This window comes from Protopterus annectens, chromosome 2.part0 (assembly GCF_019279795.1).
Source record: "Protopterus annectens isolate FY-2018-M chromosome 2.part0, PAN1.0, whole genome shotgun sequence".
NCBI classification, from domain to species: Eukaryota; Metazoa; Chordata; order Ceratodontiformes; family Protopteridae; genus Protopterus; species Protopterus annectens.
This window is the reverse complement of record NC_056728.1, coordinates 391,703,761-391,727,731: the sequence shown is the minus strand read 5'-3', so window position 1 is coordinate 391,727,731 and position 23,971 is coordinate 391,703,761. Positions and strand designations below refer to the sequence as shown.

The 23,971-nt window shown below is 39.4% G+C and overlaps 1 protein-coding gene across 1 annotated transcript in view; it reads right to left on the bottom strand.

Annotated features, from left to right (window-relative positions):
- The window catches only part of TMC1 (transmembrane channel like 1), a 902,740-nt gene that overhangs the window by 679,513 nt on the left and 199,256 nt on the right, over positions 1-23,971 (bottom strand). The window contains exon 5 of the mRNA XM_044060320.1: positions 5,723-5,865. Within this exon, the coding sequence (XP_043916255.1) occupies positions 5,723-5,865 (143 nt within the window). The remainder of the gene's footprint in view (positions 1-5,722; positions 5,866-23,971) is intronic.

Sequence of the window (23,971 nt, the reverse complement as noted above, 5' to 3'; positions counted from 1 at the left end):
CAAGAAAGAATTCGCTTAACTGGCCATTTGACATTGTCAGTTTTCGACCCTTAGCTGTCGACATTTAGGCTCTCAACAAGTTAAATGGTTGATCATTTAATATAGACCCTTTACCTATTGTTATGTATGCTTCTTTCTTATGTACCTCTAGCCACATGGCTACATAATCTGAAAAGCTTTTCTTTTATCACTTTCTGCAGAATTTTTAAACTATCAGCCACTAAAAAATAATCTTTTTTTTTTTATTTCACTTCTTCTGTAAGTCCAAAGTTTATTAAACCATATGTATAGTGTTCCACTTTTCATTATCTCATATATACTTTTAACATCACTACATTTTTTATTTCCTATTCTTAAATTAAAATTAAAATTCCCACTAATATTATATCCATAGTAACATCTACATAATTTAGAATTATTTTAAACATCATCTCTTTCTTTGTAACATATGCATATATTGCAATAATTCTATAAAGATTTGTTTTCCATCTTAAATCTATTACCGTTGTTCTTCCTAATTCTTCTATTTTAAAATCTAAGATTTTAATGTTTTCTTGATATACTACGCCAATTCCTGAGCATGTATCTTTTCCCATATTCCATATATTTCCACCCATAATACCTCAGTTTGTAACCTTTCATCCTCTCTCAAGATTCTAGTATCTTCTAATATAATTATGTGCATATCATCTGAGGCACACCATTCTAGAATTCCTAATCTTCTTTTACTGTTCTTCATATTATTAACATTTAAAGCTAAAATCTTCAGCCTTTAAATGAAGTCAGTATAATTATTCCTCTCTCATCCTTTACCTTTTTTGTTTTCTTTTACAGTTGTAGTTTTAAACTTTCTTTAACCCTCTCTCACCCTTTTCCTATACAAATTTTCCTTCCTCTTACTACTTGCCAGTTTGCACATTCCTCCTCACTCATATCAAGCACATCTTCCCCTTCCTTTTCCCATCTTTTCCCTCCCCTATTAAATGTTTATTTCTTTCCTGTTTACTAACATGTTTTTCTTGTTCCTTTTCTATATTTTTATCCAAATCATATACCTGATCCTGTGTACATTTTTGTTATGAAATGTTTACATTTTCTTCACAATCCACACACGCATGTCCAGTTTTTTCCACATTTTTTACATTTCATGTCACATTTTCTTGCTTCATGCCCTGTTTTGCCACAAATAAACCATTTTCATTTATCACATTCATTAATCAAATGATTACTTTCTCCACAGAAACGAACAGGTTTTTGGCTGCCCTCTATATTTAACAAATCCTCTGTTACCATTCACAGCAATCACACCTGGGCTATGTACAACATTATCACTTTCCATTTTCAAAATAATCTGACATTCCCAACCCGCAGTCCATAAACCTCGGCATCATACATTTTTGTTGTGTCCGTGACGTCTTTAAATATTCTTTCAATTCCACTTTATCGACTTCTGTTCTAAATTTTATCAAAACTTTTTTTTGGTTTCTCTACGAAACACCTGCAACACATACTCACTCCAAGGATTACAAGTCTTAAAAAATTCTCCATATATTGTCCTATTTCAAAGAATATATCACAGTACATTTCTTTATTAATAAAATTAAAGGCTCTTACCTCCTTGGGTGAAACACCCAGTGATGCAGTTGCAGTGTCCCATACATCATACCTTCCAAGTCCTTTCTCTTTCTTATTGCTTAATCTTATAATGAATTTCTTTTTTTCTTCCTTCACTTCTTCAGCTCTTCTTTTTCCTTCCTTCACTTTCTGTGCATATGATTTCTTTTTCATCGTGTTCTCCGCAGCCTCCTCTTCTTGTATCTTCTCCATAATTTCACCCCATGAAGCCGCCACTTCACTCTCTGGTCCACTCTGATTAATTATTTCCTTTAAATAAACATCCTGCAACTCTCCCGATTGGAGAGTTGTAATAATACATCCTTGTAGGCTCTCTCCAATTCCCTCAAGCAATCTTTCCTAGAACAGACACTCTTAATCTGATACAGCTTCGACAACATTCTGCTCCTTCACTTCCTTCCTTCCTCCCTTCTCCTGATATGCGCTTCTTCTGCTTCAGTTAACTGCTCTTACATTCTCCTTCTCTGACAATATATTCTCTTCACAAACACTCACCATGCTTCCTCCTGTTTATTCAAGCCACCTTCCTGCCCAGAACACAAACAGGAAGTTGGACACACCACCAACAAAAGGGTCCCCATACGCTATGAGTACTGGAAGATCCTCCATGAAAACAAATATCCGACCACTACAGCTGAAGATAACATGTAAACACTTTACTAAAAAAAACAAACAGGCACGAATCAAAACAGTAAGCACTTTCACTGCATATAGCAGTTTCATCAGACCATCTGAAAGTATAGAAATCGCAACACATAATCGCTATCAGCTTGCAGAGTCAGAATCCATTTTAATTCAATCTGCTCTGTCTTATTATGGATATTGCCACCATTCATATTTTTAGTGATAATCTCCAAAACAGTAAATTTAAACTTTTGAACAGAGCCAATATCAGAAACTTGTTTCGCCACGGCATTGGTCAACTTATTATTCCTAATACTGCCAATGTGTTCTAAATGCACGTGACTCTGCGAGGTGATAGGAGCCCAGGTTTGAATGGGATACCTCTTTAAAACCTGTGCTGAAAGCCCATGGCTTATTTCATTGACCTGACTGGATGATATTTTATCTGCAGTTTTGTCAATGGGTTGGTGTACGTCACCATAGATGGAACGTTTTTATCATGTGCTGTGAATGGTCTGTTTATGTTTTTATGAATGAAGTGTTTTTCAGTACTTTTAGATGATCTGATGAAGCTGCTATACATAGTGAAAATGCTTACTGTTTTGATTTGTGCCTATTTTTATGAAAGTTTTATTAAAGTTTTTACGTGTTACCCTCAGCTGTGGTGGCTGGATATTTGTTTTCATTTTACTGGATATTTTTTGAATAGCCCTATCTTTATCCTCTAGTACTATTGTTTTTTATTGACATTCTCCCATGTCCTGGTCAAATTCCTCCTTGTAGTATAAATGAAATACCACCTCAGGTCTTCCCTGAAAAGAGGTTACTAACCTAGTGCAACTAGCCTGGTCAACAAAGGATAAATAAATAAAACAAATAAAAGATTGCTTTGATTTTTTTCCTATATTGGAAGGTTTATCATTTTGGCATTGCCTAAAAAATGCTCTAAGGGGGGTACATAAAGTTTTAGTCAATATCCCAAAGCCCTGGGGATACAGATGCAGACCATCTTTGGCAAACAACGTGGACTGTTAACCATGCCCTCCCATGCTGATCGATATTTAATCCTCCTGGAAGGATACCAGAAGCCAAGCCAATTGCTAAAATCAATCATTTTTTGTTCATAATGTGACACATCCAAACTCATTTCCACCATCATTTCAAACTGCCACTCAGAGCCTGCAGTAGTGGCATATGCAAACACAATACGCAAGCATCCCACAATTCCAACCACTCACTCAGATTATTTCTCTGTCCATCTGACTTGGCACATTTCTTTAAAATCAACATAGAATAAATCCTTACCTGCTGCCAAACCCCCAGCATACCAAGCCAAGTTATAGCTATGCCAGCCCAAGGCCACAACCCTGCCAACCCACCCACTGTCATGCTAGTAGGCCATGAGGATGTACAATCAGATCAGAGCAAATCAAGAGATGCACACCAGTCACTTGCCATGCGTGTATACATACATATATATATATATATATATATGTACACACACACACACACACACACACACACACACACACACACACACACACACACATGTGTGTATGTGTGTGTGTGTGTGTGTGTGTGTGTGTGTGTGTGTGTGTGTGTGTGTGTGTGTGTGTGTGTGTGTGTGTGAAGTAAACACATTAACCATTATGAGAAGCAGTAAAGAAAGAAAGTATATACAGATAGATAGATAGATAGATAGATAGATAGATAGATAGATAGATAGATCTACCAACTTTCCACATCTAAAGTACCACGTACATATTGCAACTGCTGCTAAAGCTACCTGGCTAATAGGTTTCTGGTCACTAGGGTGTAGGTCAGAAATTCAATTCACCACAAATGTGCACCAAAAAGACCATCCTCCTTCCTGCTAAGCCTTACAAGCCTTATACAATTCTCTTACCCTTAACATCTCCCCACCTAACACCATGCCTCACTTCCTCCTATCTTGCATCCTGCCAGCCTAGCTTAACCCCTAAATAACCACATATCTACCCAGCAGGAATCTCTGCACAAATCCGTCTGCCCATGAGCAAACTACATTTGTGCTGCATTATAGTACTTAACAGCATTAAGGGTTTTTCAGCACCACAGATCACAAGAAAAAAGTTTCTCTTTTGGAGATTATGTTTACTTGTCAGTGGCAAGTTAAACCAGGACTTCAGAAAAAGATTTAGGCTGAAGTTTATGACTACTACCATCTTCATTCTTCTCATTTACTCCTACTCTTGTGCTACTTTTTTATTTATTGTCCCAGCCTTCTTACATTCAACAATTAACACCTTTTATCCCCCTATCCTACTTTAACTCTGCTAAGATTTCATGTAAAGCTGTAATGCCAACCCTGTGTTATTTCACATTGTAACAAATCTAACAGGAATATGCACCAATGGATGTTTCTTATTTTAATTGACGTATTTGTGTGTGTGTGTGTGTGTGTGTGTGTGTGTGTGTGTGTGTGTGTGTGTGTGTGTGTGTTTATGTGTGTTTGTGTGTGTGCATGTGTAATTTTACCTTTTGCTTTTCTGACTGTATTTTCACTGCAATCGTGGATTTTTTATCATGTTATGTAATACCATCATTCTTCAATAGTGTTACATAAATGTAAATGCATTGTCTTCATATTATACTGCTGTTCATGGAGCTTTTCTCCCCAGGACTCCATTGAAAACGGGCTCCTCTTGACCCAATGGACTATCCCGGTAAACAAACTGCAAAAATAAATAAATAAATTCTGCCTGTTATATCCAACAATATGGAAGATTAATGCATCTAATATGCTCTTCTTTATTATAAAAAGTAATTTTATTATTGACAACTTAAATGAATGTCTGGTTTTGACAAAACACAAAATAATGTCTGTGGCGTAAACAAAGCACTGTATATTACCTTATAGAAACTCGGGTGCTGAATTCAGCTAAAACAAAATATCTGTTTCTGACCTTTTTATCATACAGTGCAGTATTCACATTTTGGAGTATATTAACCATGGGAGTATGAGAGATGGGTAAGATACAAAGAAGTGTGGGGACCTTGACCACTATGAAAAAAGGAGTTACAGTTATTTGAAAATGTTGTTTGGTATTTTAAAATGTAGTTTACTCTGAGTGAACCTGCATGCAAAGAGTTGCAAATCTCTCATCCTGGCCCTGCCTTACCTGACTGCCCTTTATTCTAATATTGAAACATTTAGGATGAGTTGACATAAGAGCACAGACACCACCATATTGCAGTATTTTACAGCTACAGAGTTTTTAACTGAAAAAATGTTACTAATCAGATTATTTGCTAAAAGAGCTTGGTAATTAATGTTTCAAAAATTATGGAAACTCAGAAGTTTCATTTTTTTAATGCACACACACAGTTAGCTGTAAATGATGCTTGACTACATGAAGATAGAGGCAAGATCAAACTCATGAAAAAATTTTGGACTGGATATATTATGCAATATACTACTTACGCTCTAATAACTACCATTAAGCTGTAACCAAAAGAACCAATTCCAACTGTAAAGTAAGAGAGAGGCAGCCTGAATTTCAGCCATCCAATCATCCGTTGGTTGTTGTAGTAACCATAGAATAATGCAGAGTATTTTGCATAGCCCTGTGGGAAGAAAAATATTTTATTATTGTACAGTATTTGTTAAACTTGTTCAGATTGCAATCTGTACAGTTGGGTGAAACAACACTTATGGAATCCTGCTTTGCCATAACTGGTAAAGAGAAAAGGATGCTTTCTGATAATGCTAGCCAGTTTCTGTCAAAAATGCTCTAGGTAGGTAATGTGCCATTTTTAGAGGTTCTGTGTTTATATAATTTGTTGCATTTAAGGAGCTCTGGGAACTTTTTGGGACTTCGATCCATCCAGAAAATCTTGTTTTTAACTGATACATGAAATCAATGTTTCTGTCCAGATATCAGATTTTGGTGCACCAGCTTCCATAATATATGTGTTAATGAATCTTGCTAAGCGTAGTTGTACCATAACCATTCAAATGCTGCAACAAACATGTGATTTTATCCAGGTATTGCTGACATCAGAAACAAAGGAGCCCAACATTCTGTAAATACAAAGAGTCATATATTGTGGCATATATCACAGTAATGCTAACCTCAAAATGTAAAATACAGCAGCAGACATAAATGTGCAAAACCATGAAACGGATGCACCACACATGGAGATGTTAACATACACTAGTGACAGAATTTGTGTGGGGTGCTCTGAATAACCAGTGTCTGGTGAATTACTGATTTGCTATATTCTTTGTTTTCTGACTTTACATTTATAGCAGCACTTGCTTTCAGGATAAGATTTCAGGATTATTATTTTAAAATGAAACTTAAAAACCAGAGGGCACCAAGATTATCCAAAAGGACCTGTCCTGAACAAATAGCTGGTATCAAAACCGTGGACTAAAACTTCTGGCCATATGCAGAGATTCAACAGATGCTATTCTATCAGACCAATTACACATACACAAGTCCAATGATATCATAAACACCTGCTCAAGGGATTTCAATCTCTTTTGTGAAATAAATGGAACATGTTGAAAGGAGAGGTATGTCTCACAGATAATGCCACTTCTTTGGAACGATATTCCACTCCACTTTTCTTACTTTATTCCGATATAATTTGGACAAATGGATGGATAACCACAAATTTACCCTTGGTTTAAAACACACCCCCTGTCCCTTGTAGATAGAGGAAATATGTGAATGTCTCAAAATATCCATGTTTGGCCCGTCTCTTGGATTATTTGTATGCAAATATAAGGGCTAAATACTACCATGGTAATATAAGGCTGCTGCTTGTTAAGATCCTCAAAGATCACTAACCTAGTGAGTACCTAAGAGCCTATGAAAACATGAATCATAAATCAGGGATGGTTCCATGTGTCATATGTGAAAGAGCAATACCTAAACAAAGATCTTTTGTAATCTGAATTCAAACTGTGAATTGCATATCTTATAATTGGAATGACAACAATAACACACAGTTCTCCTCCTGCAATCAAACCACAATATAATATGTCCCAAATTCCTAATGAAAATTATAGCAGAAATATCTAAATGCTAGTTTACAGGATGAAATACACTCATTCAGATATAATTTAAGTATGCATTCCTATAAATTCAGTATCTGAATATTGTTTTATTTTTATACAGTTGCTGAATTATTAGATAAATTACACTGCATTAAATCATAGTACACAGAGAAATATTTAGCAGTAAAAGTTGATAAACTGAATTGTTTGATTTGATAATAATGTATGTGTGCATGATATAAAGTCAAATGTCTTAACAGGCAGTAGTTTGTGTATCATTTTTCAGTGTAAGGAAGTTTTGAAGTTTTCAGCAAATTCTTGAATTTTATAGAATTTCTGGTTCATAGCTATCCATAGTTATACAGCAATGATACTTGGATGGCATGCCATAGTAGTACAATTGTTATGCCCTGTGTTGTTATACAGTAAAGTAATCTGAGAGTACTGCTTGGTAGTCAGGTAAAAAGTGGCAGCAAGTACTACAGTACAGGCCCATTAACATGCTTAAGAAATGAAGGAATATAACTAGTTACTATCAGAGAGTAGCAGACAGAGGCTAGTTAGAAGGGAAGTATGAGAAACTAGTCAAATATAGGGCACATGGGTCTGTGAATAGCTAGGTAGTTGACAATATGTTGCAGAATGTTGTATGTACAATACTTTTATAGACTGAAAAGGAAAACCAATAATGCAAGGAGAATTACAGATGGCAGAACACCGACAAGCAAAATTATTCTCATTGGAACACTTATTTGGCACATGGTTTGTGTTGTAAGGAATCTGCTGAGCGTTCATGGGAAACTGCATTTTAAGGATAAAAGATTAAAGTTCTCAGCAGCATATTCAGACATTGGCATTGTGGAAAGAAGATGATACAGAAAAGATAAAGAGGTTCAGTTTAGGGTTAAGGAATGAGAGCAAATGAAGTGCTATCAGATGGGGCATGTGGAAGTGGGGTGACCAAGGAATTATTTAAGAAAACAAAGAGCTTTTATAGATTGCACGGTGGAAAAGTTATTGCTATAAATAGTAATGATGTATGGGTAATTAGGGAAAATATTGCGACAGAGGACAAATATGTCGGCAATAATTACTGTAAGTGTTACTTTCCTTAAGAACGAATGTAACCATGCAGATTGGATAGATGGGGGGGGGTAAGTTATTGGGACTGGAGAGCCCAGAGTAGTGGGGAATCTTTTAATATCAGGTATCGTGATAAGAAAAACTAAGGAAGTGGTGAAACCTGAAAAGATATTCGAGTGGCAAAGTCAGAAGTAGTGAGAAAAGAGGAGGAAACATAATTAATACCAATGGAAAATGAAATATACTTGGTGGTTTTGTTGACCTTGCAGTTACAGATGTAAATATAGAAGGTAGAATAGTGAAAGGGATTAAAGGGCAATGCATAAGGGAGCAAAGAAAACAAAGTCAAATCTTATAAATATATTTAGTAATGGATGGGAGAGTGGAAGCAGACGAAAATGTTGGGTACTTACATTAATAATAATATAAAGTGTAGTAAAACTGGTAAATGTGTAACTAGAGATGAAGGAAGCATAACAGAAATGATAGATGGTATTAAATGAGCAACAGTCAATAGCATGGATGGTGCAGTGTTACGAATGCTAAAGTCAGATAATGAGAACAAATTCTGAGTGGTCTAAAGAAAGTAAAGGTGGGTAACTGCTGAATAAACCACACTCAAGCATTGATTATTGCGGTTTTATATTTCGATGCCATGCAGGTTTAATTTTTTTTATTGCCATTTGTAAATCTTGTCATCCTACTGACTACATGGAGGAACTTCCATAAATAAAAAATGCAATAGACCTTGTTTCAGCTTCACGTCTGAATAATATTTATAACTATATATATATATATATATATATATATATATATATATATATATATATATATATATTTATATATTTATACGGATACCCTTCACTACACCGACATGCCACAAAGCCGACACCCAAAACACCGACACCAAAAGACCGAAAACACATAATACCGACAACTCACAAAACCGAACACCGTAACACCAACACCCAAAACACTGACACACAAAACGTAAACTACACATTACACACAACTATACATGCACTAACCTTAACCCAAACCCTAACCCTAAGGTCCGACACAACCGCACACTAACCCTACCTGCACCCTAACTCACTTAACCCACCCCTAAACCTAAAGTCCGTCACTATCGTACACTTACCCTACCTGCACCCTAACCCTAACTCACTTAACCCATCCTTAAACATAAAGTCCGTCACTATCGCACAATCACCCGACCCACACCCTAACCCTAACTCACTTAACCCGCCCCTAAAAGTACAGTCCGTCACTATCACACACTTACCTTACCCGTACCCTAATCCTAAGTCCGACACTACTGCACACTCACCTTTCCCGCACCCTAACCCTAAATCCCTAACTAACGCACACTTACCTGTCCGCTCCCTAACCCTAAATCCCTCACTATCGCACACTTACTGAGTCGCGCTCACACGTTGCCCATGTCGGTGTTTCGGCTGTTGGGATCTCACCTTGTCAATCATCTGCATCGTCAGTCTTTTGGTGTCGGTGTTTTCAGTTTCGGCTTTGTAGCGTGTTGGTGTAGTGAAGGGGACCCATATATACACATAGTATGTGTATTTGCTTTTGTACTATGTGAAAAATGTATATAAACAATGTGCATACCTCTTGGAATTTTGCTGTGTTAACAGTTCTCAATAAACATGTTTTTTTCTAGTTCACTTTCAAAAACTAATGTTCAGTCTATACAGCTTTTGAAAACTAAGACATGACATCAGACACATTATGGTGTAAAGAAGGAATAGCTTCCACCAGTACCTGACAACTATTTTAGAAAATGCAGAGCACAAGATTAGATGTGTTAAAAATAAGACTCATTCTTCTTTCTCTAGTTTATTTCTTAAAAACACTATAAGTGGTTTGAGTTTGTAGGATACATACATCTTCACTATAATTTAACCCAAATTATCCTTCCTTTTGGTTCAAAGAGCACAAGCAGTTTTTCACATTAGATCTGCTTTTTGACATTTTCTTTTAAACTCTGACACTGTCTCTGTTTCTGTGTGTGTGTGTGCATGTGTGTGTGAGTGTGTGTGTGTGTGTGTGTGTGTGTGTGTGTGTGTGTGTGTGTGTGTGTGTGTGTGTGTGTGTGTGTGCATGTGTGTGCATGTGTTTTTCTCTCTCTCTCTCTCACCCTTCTCTCTCACTTTCTCCTGTTCTTGGTCATAGTTAAAGTATCTTTTTCTGAAAGAAGAGTATGTAGACTAATGACATCCCTCCCTTTCCATACATGTGGCTGTATGTAGCTGAAACTTCATCATATAGGTAGCCAGTGGTTTCCATACATTTTTAGGAGTCAATTATAATGCAATTAATTAATATGAATGACTGTTGAAGGTAATATGCATTTTTTGTTTATATAGATTTAATGGCTAATGGAGCGGTTTGATACACCGTGAAAACGCTTACTGTACTGAATTAAAGTTTTTATTTTATCTTGCCATTTTGCCGTGTTGGACTTTGGCACTTTTGATGTTTTTTACTTGGATTTTTTTTATTGTACCAGTCCATTCTTATTTCTGGTGTTGTGCTTTTTTAATGGCTGCATTACTGTTTCGTAACAGTTGTAAATTAATTAAAGATGGGTGTAGTGCATGCATTTTTTATTTTTGAATAAGATTTAACACTTTTAACATGATATGCAAGTATACTTAAGTACAGAAAATGATCATCAGTTTAGTTTTGTTGATTGTCTTGGTTTATTTCATGAGAATAGTAAAAAATATTGTGCTAAGATTTGGCTGTGGGTTGGCTAAATGACACAAATCAGATTATAATTCAGGTCAATAAGATAATGAAGAGGAGTGGGGGCGGCCACGGTGGTGCAGCGGTTAGTGTTGCCACCTTACAGCAAGAGGTTCTCCAGTTCGATTCTTGGCTGGGTTGCCTTCTGTGCGGAGTCTGCATGTACTCCCTGTGATCGCTTGGGTATCCTCCAGGTGCTCCGGTTTTCTCCCACATCCCAAAGACATGCTGTAGGTGGATTGGACACTCTAAATTGGCCCTAGGTTTGAGTGTGAGCATGTGTGTGCCTTCTGTGGAAGGCTGGGCACCAGGCTGGCAACTCAACACCATAAAACTCTACTGCCAGTCGTGAGTGGACAGGTGATCCACTGTGGCATCCCCCTAACCGGGAAAAATCCAAAAGAAGAATAAGATGATAATGAAGAGGAGTGATACAAGAAACAGAGATCTTTTGTTTTACTCTGAATAATGTTAAAGGCAGAACTGAAGAAATATATATTAATGGAAAGAAGAAAAAGGAAGGGCTAGAAACAAAGAGTACATGCATCTCAGCAGTGGTGAATATTAAAAGGAGGGTGGAGTACATTGGTCAGAAAGAAAGTAAGAATAAAATATATTATAGAGTTATGGGGAAAACAGCAAAAATAAGTATGCTGGCTGTGATTCCCATGCCCTGGCCCAGCAATCAAGGAGCCTCAATCCTCACCACTAACACCAGAGAGGGCATCTCATATATGAGGAAAGGATAACAAATACACACAGTAAAGTGCAATTTCCCTTAAGAGTACACAGAGATCGCAGTCAGTCTGGGGCTGGTAGCTCCCTTGCTCTCCATGTCCCCAATAAGACTCCCCACTGACACAGCTGTAGGGTTCAGATCTCAACTTAGCTGGCAAGATAAAACCACCAGTACCCTCTCTGTCTAACCAGTGCTTCATGTCCCTGCCCAAGTAGCTGACACACACACACACTTTGAGATAAGTATTTATCCAACTTCACAGACAACCTGGTAAAGGCTGACACAGATTTTCCAGCTGTGCCCCTATACCCAGACTATACTGTAGTAATTCCTGCCACCACCAGCTAATAATTATCAGCTACCCAAAGGTCCTTAAAAGGGTGTCAATTTTTTACTGTGCAATATTATTATCCAATAGTAGTGTAACTTAAGCAATCAAGGCTTATTGGAAGGGCTTAGTACAGGATCACTTATAAGCATGCAATGTACTCTAGAGCTTAAATTATCTCTACATAAACCAGCCACAGTTAAAAGGTTTTAAAATATTTAATAATAAATAATTAAAACCACAAGACAATACTTTCTACTACACAGTGCTACTCAAAAGAGTTCAAAGATCACACAGAAATACTTAAAATAAATCAGTAGTAAAGTTCTGACATCACAGAAAAATGCTTAGTCTAATCTTTATAGTCCTAGCTATTTCTACAAGAAAACACACTTCTAAGATAACTTACTTAAGGCAACAGGCAGTGCTGTAGGTTGGATATCAAGACAAAAATGCTCACAGTCTGTCTCTGAGCAATAGTTTTTAAAATCACTAACACACATTTTTGCTGGGCCCTCCTAGATTACATCATTATCATTTAGTTCCCATTACATCATTTTTTGACACTTGGTCTGGCATTCCCAGGCAAACAGGCTGCATTATTTAACAATCTAAAACATGCTCAGGAAGCTACAACAATAAAAGACATTTCACATGTACACTCTAGTAATTATTCCTTAAGTTAAAACTAATAGAAAGAATGTGGATAAACCACACTCAAGCATTGATTATTGCTGTTTTATATTTTGATGCCATGCAGGTTTAATTTTTTTATTGCCATTTGTAAATCTTGTCATCCTACTGACTTCATGGAGGAACTTCCATAAATAAATAATGCAATAGACCTTGTTTCAGCTTCACGTCTGAATAATATATATATATATATATATATATATATATATATATATATATACATATATATATATATATATATATATATATATACATGCACATAGTATGTGTATTTGCTTTTATACTATGTGGAAAATGTATATAAACAATGTGCATACCTCTTGGAATTTTGCTGTGTTAACAGTTCTCATTAAAAACATTTTTTTTTCTAGTTCACTTTCAAAAACTAATGTTCAGTCTATACAGCTTTTGAAAACTAAGACATGACATCAGACACATTATGGTGTAAAGAAGGAATAGCTTCCACCAGTACCTGACAACTATTTTAGAAAATGCAGAGCACAAGATTAGATGTGTTAAAAATAAGACTCATTCTTCTTTCTCTAGTTTATTTCTTAAAAACACTATAAGTGGTTTGAGTTTGTAGGATACATACATCTTCACTATAATTTAACCCAAATTATCCTTCCTTTTGGTTCTAAGAGCACCAGCAGTTTTTCACATTAGATCTGTTTTTTAACATTTTCTTTTAAACTCTGTCACTGTCTCTGTTTGTGTGTGTGTGTGTGTGTGTTTGTGTGTGTGTGCGTGTGTGTGTGTGTGTGTGTGTGTGTGTGTGTGTGTGTGTGTGTGTGTGTGTGTGTGTGTGTGTGTGTGTGTGTGTGTGTGTGCGCGCACATGTGTGTTATGTGTTTCTCTCTCTCTCTCACCCTTCTCTCTCACTTTCTCCAATTCTTGGTCATAGTTAAAGTATCTTTTTCTGAAAGAAGAGTATGTAGACTAATGACATCCCTCCCTTTCCATACATGTGGCTGTATGTAGCTGAAACTTCATCACTCGGGTATTGTAGAAAAACTTACCAGCTTAAATGTAAACCCATATGTCACAAGATGGGTTGCAAACTGGCTTAAGGACAGAACCCACAGGGTTAGAGTTGCTGGCGCTGTGTCAGACTCCAAGCCGGTCACAAGTGGTGTCCCACAGGGCTCGGTCCTTGGCCCCCTATTGTTTGGCATCTACTTCTCAGAAGTACAGGCCAACATGGGAGGACTTTGGCTGACAAAGTTTGCAGATGACTGCAAACTGGGCGCCATAGTGGAAAGTGCATCGGACACGGATATCCTTCAGAAGGGACTCACTGAAACAGATAGCTGGTGCCAGAGCCATGGCCTGAAGTTAAACGCCAAAAATGTATAGTCATACCCTTCGGGAAAACAAGGTAACCCCAAGCTACCATATAGGTGGCAATCCACTAAGCACAGAAGAGGTTATCAGGGACCTGGGGACCCAGGTTGACAGTGGCCTTTCTTTTGACACTCACATTGCTAAAGTGGTTAGAAAGACCTTCTACATTGCCCACCTGATCATGAAGGGATTCACATCCAGATCTAGTGAGGTCATTGTTCCCTGTACTCTTCACTTATCAGACCAATGATCGAGTACAATGCCCCATTCGGGATGTATCTCACCCGACATCTGCAGCAATTGGAGAGACCCCAAAAGTTCCTCACCAAAAGGATAAAGGGACTCCAAAATCTGTCATATGCTGCCAGATTGAAGAAACTCCAGCTCTATTCAGTCGCATACCGTCTGCTCAGAGGTGACATGTGCCTGACATACAAGGCCATGTCCAACCCGAATTAATGGACATGCTCCACCTCAAAAATCCAAATCCACCAAAACCACTAGAGCAAGCGACTTAAACCTTAGCACGGATATAAATAGGACGTGCTGGAGGGATAGATTTATCACTCAGAGACTCCCTATGCTGTGGAATAAAATCCCGGTCCATGTGAGGCAGAGCACCTCGCTGACTCTGTTCAAGAGAAATCTAGACCTGTGGATGGGAGATCGTAGGTTTACCCCGGGAATCATCTCTGGGTCACTGCTGGACAGAGGCACAACAAACTAATGGGCACAGTATTTTTTCATATAAGGGGTGGCGTAAGCCACAATAATTTGGGCTAGGCTTATAAATGCCTTAGGGCAGATAGCCTAGTATAAACCTATGAACCTATGAACCTATATAGGTAGCCAGTGGTTTCCATACGTTTTTAGGAGTCAATTATAATGCATTTAATTAATATGTATGACTGTTGAAGGTAATATGCATTTTTTGTTTATACAGGTTTAATGGCTGGTGAAGCAGCTTGATAGACTGCGAAAGCGCTTACTGTTCTGAATTAAAGTTTTTATTTTATTTATCTTGCCAGTTTGCCATGTTGGATTTTGGTACTTTTGATGTTTTTTACTTGGATTTTTTATTGTACCAGTCCATTCATATTTCTGGTGTTGTGCTTTTTTAATGGCTGCCTTACTGTTTCCTAACAGTTGTAAATTAATTAAAGATGGCTGTAGTTCATATATTTTTTTTATTTTTGAATAAGATTTAACACTTTTAACATGATATGCAAGTATACTTAAGTACAGAAAATGATCATCAATTTAGTTTTGTTTATTGTCTTGGTTTATTCCATGAGAATAGTAAGAAATATTGTGCTAAGATTTGGCTGTGGGTTGGATAAATGACACAAATCAGATTATAATTCAGGGCAAATATGATAAGGAAGAGGAGTGGGGGCAGCCACGGTGGTGCAGTGGTTAGTGTTGCCGCCTCACAGCAAGAGGTTCTCCAGTTCGATCCTTGGCTGGGGTGCCTTCTGTGAGGAGTCTGTATGTCCTCCCTGTGGTCACTTGTGTTTCCTCCAGGTGCTCCGGTTTTCTCCCACATCCCAAAGACATGCTGTAGGTGGATTGGACACTCTAACCTGGCCCTAGGTGTGAGTGTGTGCATGTGTGTGTCTTCTGTGGAAGGTTGGGCACCAGGCTGGCAACTTGACACCGTAAAACACTACTGCCAATTGTGAGTGGAAGGGTGATCCAGTGTAGCATCCCCTAACTGGGAAAAAGCCAAAAGAAGAATTAGATGATAATGAAGAGGAGTGAATCAAGAAACAGACATCTTTTGTTTTACTCTGAATGATGTTAGAGGTAGAACTGAAGAAATATATATCAATGGAAAGAAGAAAAAGGAAGGGCTAGAAACAAAGAGTACATGCATCTCAGCAGTGATGAATATTAAAAGGGGGGTGGGGTACACTGGTCAGAAAGAAAGTAAGAATAAAATATATTATAGAGTTATGGGGAAAACAGCAAAAATAAGTATGCTGGCTGTGATGCCCATGCCCTGGCCCAGCAATCAATGATCCTCAATCCTCAACACTAACACCAGATAGTGCATTTCTTATATGAGGAAAGGATAACAAATACACACAGTAAAGTGCAATTTCCCTTAAGAGCACACAGAGATCACAGTCAGTCTGGGGCTGGTTGCTCCCTTGCTCTCCAGGTCCACAATAAGACTCCTTACTGGCACAGCTGTAGGGTGCAGATCTCAGCTTAGCTGGCACGCTAAAACCTCCAGTACTTTCTTTGTCCAGCCAGTGCTTCATGTCCCTGCCTAAGTAGCTGACACACACACACACACACACACACACATACACACACACACACACACACACACACACACACACACACACACACACACACACACACACACACTTTGAGATAAGTATTTATACAACTTCACAGACACTCCTGGGAAAGGCTGACATAGATTCTCCAGCTGTGCCCCTATACCCAGACTATACTGTAGTAATTCCTGCCACCACCAGCTAATAATTATCAGCTACCCAAAGGTCCTTAAAAGGGTGCCCAATTATTACTGTGCGATATTATTATGCAATAGTAGTCTAACTTAAGCAATCAAGGCTTATTGGAAGGGCTTAGTACAGGATCACTTATAAGCATGCGATGTACTCTAGAGCTTGAATTATCTCTACATAAACCAGCCACAGTTAAAAGGTTTTAAAATATTTAATAATAAATAATTAAAACCACAAGACAATACTTTATACTACACAGTGCTAGTCAAAAGAGTTCAGAGATCACACAGAAGTACTTAAAATAAATCAGTAGTACAGTTCTGACATCACAGAAAAACACTTAGTCTAATTTGTATAGTCCTAGCTATTCCTACAAGAAAACACACTTCTAAGATAAGTTACTTAAGACAACAGGCAGTACTGTAGGTTGGATATCAAAACAAAAATGCTCACAGTCTCTCTCTGAGCAATAGTTTTTAAAATCACTAACATACATTTTTGCTGGGCCCTCCCAGATTACATCATTCTCATTTAGTTCCCATTACATAATTTCTTTGACACTTGGCCTGGCGTTCCCAGGCCAACAGGCTACATTATTTAACAATCTAACACCTGCTCAGGAAGCTACAACAATAAAAGACATTTCACATGTACACTCTAGTAATTATTCCTTAAGTTAAAACTAATAGAAAGAATGTGCTCAACTAGCCTCTTCGGCACCACTATCTAGATCAAAGGACAGATTTGAAATCATTTTAACTTCAAAAGAAATATTTGAAATGCTTGACTTAGTTTTTCTTACAGCAGATGGCAATGTTGCTACAATCTTCAACATTTTAGTATTTTCTTTCATTTAAGGAAGAAAGCCTGTATTTCATTCATATATACAATTGACAGAGTCATGTATCAAATTCTATTTGGCTAGGCTGGCAGCCTTCATCCATATCTACCCAATCTTCACATCTACCCCCACCCCCAGAGAACTCAAGCTAGTTTTTCAAGTGACCCTTGAGAAAAAACGCTTGAGAGGGTTAGGACTATCTGACTGTACCTCACCCCATTCCCTGTCTTGAGAGCCTATCTGCATTGGCATTGCTAATGCCTCTGCGGTGATGCACTGACATATCATATGTTTGCAACCACAGGCTCCATCTTAGCAACTTGGCATTTTGCTGGCTGACTCTGTTTAACCATATTAGGGGGTTGAGATCGGTCATTATAGCACATTTTCTTACATACAGATAAGGCTGAAGTTTCTGCAATGCCCACACTATGGCTAGGCATTTATTTTCTACAGCTGCATAGCATTCCTCCCTGGGTTGGAGCCTACAACTGAGATAAACTGCTGGGTGTTCTTCCCCCTCTGAAGAAATCTGGCTAAGTACAGTACCTACCCCATGGTTTGAAGCATCCACTTGCACAACAAATTCTTTGCTGTAATCTAGACTGGCTAATACAAGGGGTCCTCCCAAAGCTTCTTTAAGCTTCTGGAATGCCTGCTCACATGCTGGGGTCCACACTACCTTATCTGGCCTGTTTTTCCTTGTCAGGTCTGTGAGGGGAACAGCTATGGTACTATAATTGGGGACAAACTTTCTGTAGTACCCTGCTGTCCCTAAGAATGCCCTCACCTGCTTTTTAGTAGCAGGTGCAGGCCATGCCTGAATGGCTTCCACTTTGGCAGGTTCTGGCCTTATCTTACCACTCCCCACTCTATGTCCTAAGTAGGAGACCTCTACCATACTCACCTCACATTTGCTCGGCTTAATGGTCAACCCTGCACTCTGTAGTCTGTCCAGCCCCTCTCCGACATGCTAAAGGTGCTCTAGCCAGGAATGGCTGTAGATGGCAATATTATCTAGGTAAGCAAGTGCAAACCCTCCTGCTCCATCTAGGATATTATCTACCAGCCTCTGGAAAGCCGCTGTGGAATTCTTCAACCCAAAGGGCATCTTTGTGAACTCATACAAGCCAAAAGGAGTCACAAAGGCTGACTTCTCTCTAGCACTGGGAGTCAAGGGCACCTGCCAGTAACCCTTGGTAAGATCAATGGTTGTAAGATACTTAGCCCCACCCAGCTGCTCTAGGGCCTCATCTGTCCTAGGCATGGGGTAAGCACCCAACTCTGTGTGACTATTTAATTTCCTGTAATCCACACAGAACATGGTGCTGCCATCATTCTTTGGCACCAGCACCACTGGGGAGGCCCAGGGAATGTTGGACTCTTGAATCACCCCTAGGTCCAACATCTCCTGTATTGCTTTCCTCAGGGTCTGTCTGACTCTCTCAGGCATCCTATAATGGGCCTGCCTAATAGACCTTTGGGGTCCTGTATCCACCTGGTGCTGCACCATGTGGGTGCACCCTGGTTTCCCAGTGAACATGTCCCCAAATTCCTGCAACACTGCTCAGATTTCCTGAACCTGGATAGGAGATAGCTGCTGGGACATTTCTACCCCTTCCACTGAGGTGTCAGCTCGAGCTTCACTGAGGACATCAGTCACCAGATCTCCCTCAGACTCCTCCTGCAATCCACTGCAAATGCTCAGCACAAGGGCCTCCCTATCATGGTAAGGTGTCATCATGTTAACATGGCAAAATTTGTGCCCCTGCTGTCTGCCTAGCAGTTCCACCATGTAGTTTACATCACTTACCTTTCTTAGAACCTTGTAGGGACCCTCCCAAGCTGATTGCAACTTGTGTCTGACAGAAATGAGAACCATTACCTGCTGCCCCACAACATACTCTCTAGCTCAATCATTCTTGTCATACCACACCTTTTTCTGTCGTTGGGCTTCTGCCAGGTTCTCCTGGGCCAAGCCCATGAGTTCCCTGGGCCTTGTACTGAGGTTTAGGACATATGACACAACAGCTGCCTTGTGAGACTCACTCAATTTCCCACTCATCTCAAATTAAATCTAGATGTCCCCTCACCCTATGCCCATACAGCAACTCAAAGCGTGAAAAACCTGTGGATTCCTGGGGAACCTCTCTTTAAGCAAACAACAGATCAGGCAAATATGTGTCCCACTCCCTCTTAAACTGATATGCAAATGCCCGTAACATGGACTTAATTGTAGAGTTTAACCTCTCAACAAGACCATTAGTCTGGGGATGGTAGGGGGTAGTCTTCATGTGCTTCACTCCACAGGACTTCCACAGACAAGCCAGCAGGTCTGACATGAAATTGGCACATCTGTCAGACAGTATTTCTTTTGGGAAACCTACCCTGCAGAAAATCTTTAACAAAGCAATTGTCACCTTCTCTGCCTCAATGGAGGACAAAGCCACCACCTCAGGGTATCGTGTAGCATAATCCACTATCACTAGGATATACTTTTTCCCTGTGGAAATTGGGGTACTTAGAGGACTCACAATATCCATAGCTACCCTCTGAAATGGCTCCTCAATCACAAGCAAAGGCATCAGAGGAGCTCTCACCTTGTCTCCTGCCTTGCCTACCTTTTGTCACTGCACACAGGTCCTGCAGTACCCTGTTACATCTCTGGAAATTCCAGGCCAATAGAAGTTCTGCATAATATGCCTCTTTGTACATTTTATGCCCATATGACCTGCAAAGGGAATATCATGGGCTATGGCTAGAAGTGCCAGATGGTAGGCTCTAGGCACTACCAACTGCTGTACTCTTTCACCTTCTAGCCCTCCCTCAGGGGTCCACTCTCTGTATAGTAACCCTTTGTCCCAGTATACAGATCCCCCTTTCCTTGAGAATCAGGTGCCTCCCTAGCTACCTGCCTCAGGCCTTGCAATGTAGGGTCTGAGAGCTGAGCCTGTCTCAACTCTCTCTTTGTAACCCTTCTCAGCTCCCCTTCCACAGGCAGTCTGGCAGCCTGTGCACTACTGCTCACCTCTACCTTTGCAGTTACCCTGTCCAAGGGAACATCAGTACCCACAAGCAGCTGTGGCTCACATTCAGTCTCAGTGCTACAGAGTAGCTCCCTCCCTGAAGTAACCACCTCACCAGTCCTGGCTGCAAGTATGAAGTCTGTCTGGGTCTCCCCCAGGCTACCAGACCCACATGCTTGTCTCCTAGCCTGACCATGTGCAACTGCATAAGCACATGGTACTGCCTCATCCAAATCCTTCCCTCTCAAGACATCTGTGGGATGGTAGTTTAGTACCCCTGTTGTCTCAGGACAACCTACTATTGGCATTTTGTCTTTCCCACTTACTGGCTCCCTCACCTTTGGTTCCCTACCTTGCCTCCATGGACACCTGTATGCCACATGGCCCCACTGGTTGCATTCAAAACATTTAACCCTAGCTCCTGGACGTGTACCTGGACTAGTGGCTTCCCCTGCTACTGGCAGATTCTGTTGGGGCAGTCTGTGCTGCCCACCATGGGTTCCTTTAGACCTAGGAGCAGTAATGGGGGTCCCCTTCCTGTGCAGGGCTGCCCTGCTGGATAGGTATAGGTCTCCCTTCTTCCCCAACTCATCTGAAGTAGCACATTGTCTATCAGCTAACCAGGTCCTCATGTCCTCAGGCAAAGTGCTAAGGGCTTGTTCCTTCACCAAAAGATCTGCCATCCCTATAAAAGTGGTGACCTGACATCCACTCACCCAGCTATTAAAATAAGTGCTCATTTCAGAAACATATTCACACACACTTTCATCTGTCTTGCATCTATGTTCATGAAACTTATTCCTATACATTTCAGGTGTTAGCTTAAAACATTTTAACATTACAACAGTATAATCAAAACATGCAATGTCAGACATTTTAGCCAATGCATTTACAGCTTTACCATGGAGTAAGGGGGACAGAAACCATACCCAGAGCCTTTGGTCAACACTATACTGTTTGCATACCCTCTCAAACATATGAATGAACCTATCAAAATTATCTCCCTCTTTAAATTGCGGAAGAAATTTACTGACCTGTTGTGCTTCTGGGGTCCAGTTACTCCCTTCCCTATTACCTCCATGACTCTGGCGAAGAGTCAGGATTTCACTCTCATGCCTCCTCTGATGTTCCTTTTCTTCGGCTTCTATCTCCAAATGCCTGGCCTCCAACTCAAGTCTCTTTAGCTCCAGCTGGATTTTTAAGTCCACTGCAGAAAAGTTGAGCTGTCCATTCTCCGAGGATAATGTATCTCCACTGCCAGTCTGACTGTCCTCCTAGATGCTGTTTTCTGATGCAGCAGACACCAAGGCTGCAATCAGGTCTGCCTTAGACAGGTTTCCATGCACCAGTCTCCTAGCCTGGCACATCTCTACCAGCTGGCTCCTTGTCAGCTTTTCATACTCCTCTGCTGACATGCTGCCTGCTCACCCTGACTGACTAAGCTAACAAAAGAAATAAAACAATTGTGATCTGAACTCTGCGTATTCACTGCACGGCTGTTTTGGAGTACAAAACACCTTCAGAGATCACTGTACATAAGCTACAGGATTCACTCTACCCACACCACTACAAGCCAATTAGTATTTGCCAGCTAATTAATATGTGATGTGGATATCCCAATCACTGCAAACCAATTGTAAGGAAAGCCCAATCACTGACACCAATTAATATGTGAAGCCTGTGCCCTGGCCCAGCAATCACGGAGCCTCAGTCCTCATCACTAACACCAGAGAGGGCATCTCATATATAAGCAAAGGATAACAAATACACACAGTAAAGTGCAATTTCCCTTAAGAGCACACAGAGATCACAGTCAGTCTGGGGCTGGTTGCTCCCTTGTTCTCCAGGTCCCCAATAAGTCTCCTCACTGGCACAGCTATAGGATCCAGATCTCAGCCTATCTGGCAAGCTAAAACATCCAGTACCTGTTGGATTTTATTAATATTAGTCTGAAATTAATTATGTTGTAAATATGCTGAAAGAAAAGGCTTGCTTAAATGCAGAAACAGAGTTTAGTAATATGTGATCAGCAGTCATACTAAATGACCATGGCTTGGAAAAGGAATCTGCTGAATGGACATTTTTCCCTTACAGACTTAAAAACAGGATGTATGCAAGAGCAAAAATACAAAATCTGCTTTTAAAGAATGGACATTTTTCCCTTACTGACTTAAAAACAGGATGTATGCAAGAGCAAAAATGCAAAATCTGCTTTTAAAGAATGGACAATGACACTGTGACAATGTGTTTTCTCAAAAATATGTTTTTCTGCATGAAAAACAGGATATGGCACAAGAACAGATGTTTTTATACAAAGATCCAAATAAAATACAGGATGTTCACACTGTCAGAAAAGCTGATCTCTGACAATGTGTTTTCTCAAAAATATGTTTTTCTGCATAAAAAACAGGATATGCTTATCAGCACTGGCACAAGAACAGATGTTCTTAAACACAGATCCAAATAGAATACAGAACAATGTGTTTCCTCAAAAATATGTTTTTCTACATGGACATCAGGACACTGTTACAGGATATTCACACTGTCAGAAAAGCTGGTCTCTTACAAGACATTGTTAAACAAGGAAGCTTAGTATTGTTTCTACAGGATACCAAGAGGACTAAAACTGTATATAAAGAGCTGTATAAATCCAGTTATGTTAGAGGTATGGTAGGGACTCATTTGTCCTAAGGTAAATGTTGTATCTCTCACATCATCTGTACTATATGAGAAGTAAAGTTGGAACAGTACTTTTAAGCTGCAACGTTTGTCCAGTTTGATTTATTATAAAAGTTATTGGTTACTGCTCTTAAAGACAAGTGCTGCAAAGTATATTCTCTCATCAGTGTATATTCTGCAGGTTTCTGTATGCAACAGACTGTGAATGCAAATATAACCAGACTTTGAATTTTTGCAGAATCCAGCCAGCAAGACTGAGTGTCTTAAGAACACTTCAAATCCATCACACCAAGCAGTAAGCAGCTCCATGTAACTTTTCAATGGCAAGCTAGCCTGCATTTGAACCTACAATCTGCATTCAAACACAGGAGGAGTGATGGTAAGCCCTGCAGAGGGTCACTTCAGTTAAATTGCAGTAACTAACATTTGTACGTATGTGTAAATCCTAAACAGAAGTATTCCAGTTTATGCAGCTTGCAGTAGTAAAGTTTTTTAGACGTCTACAATCCAGAGTGAGACTAGTTCAAGAAATTCGCAGTTCCATAAATTCTTCAAGAAAAGGTGAATGTCCACTAGCACAGTAGTCCGCTGCCTGTTGTGCTTCACCAGCTTCTCAAGTGACTCTGAAAAATTTCTAGCCATCTGCAATAACAGCTTGATCACTTGTTTTCTTGCTAACTGGTAAG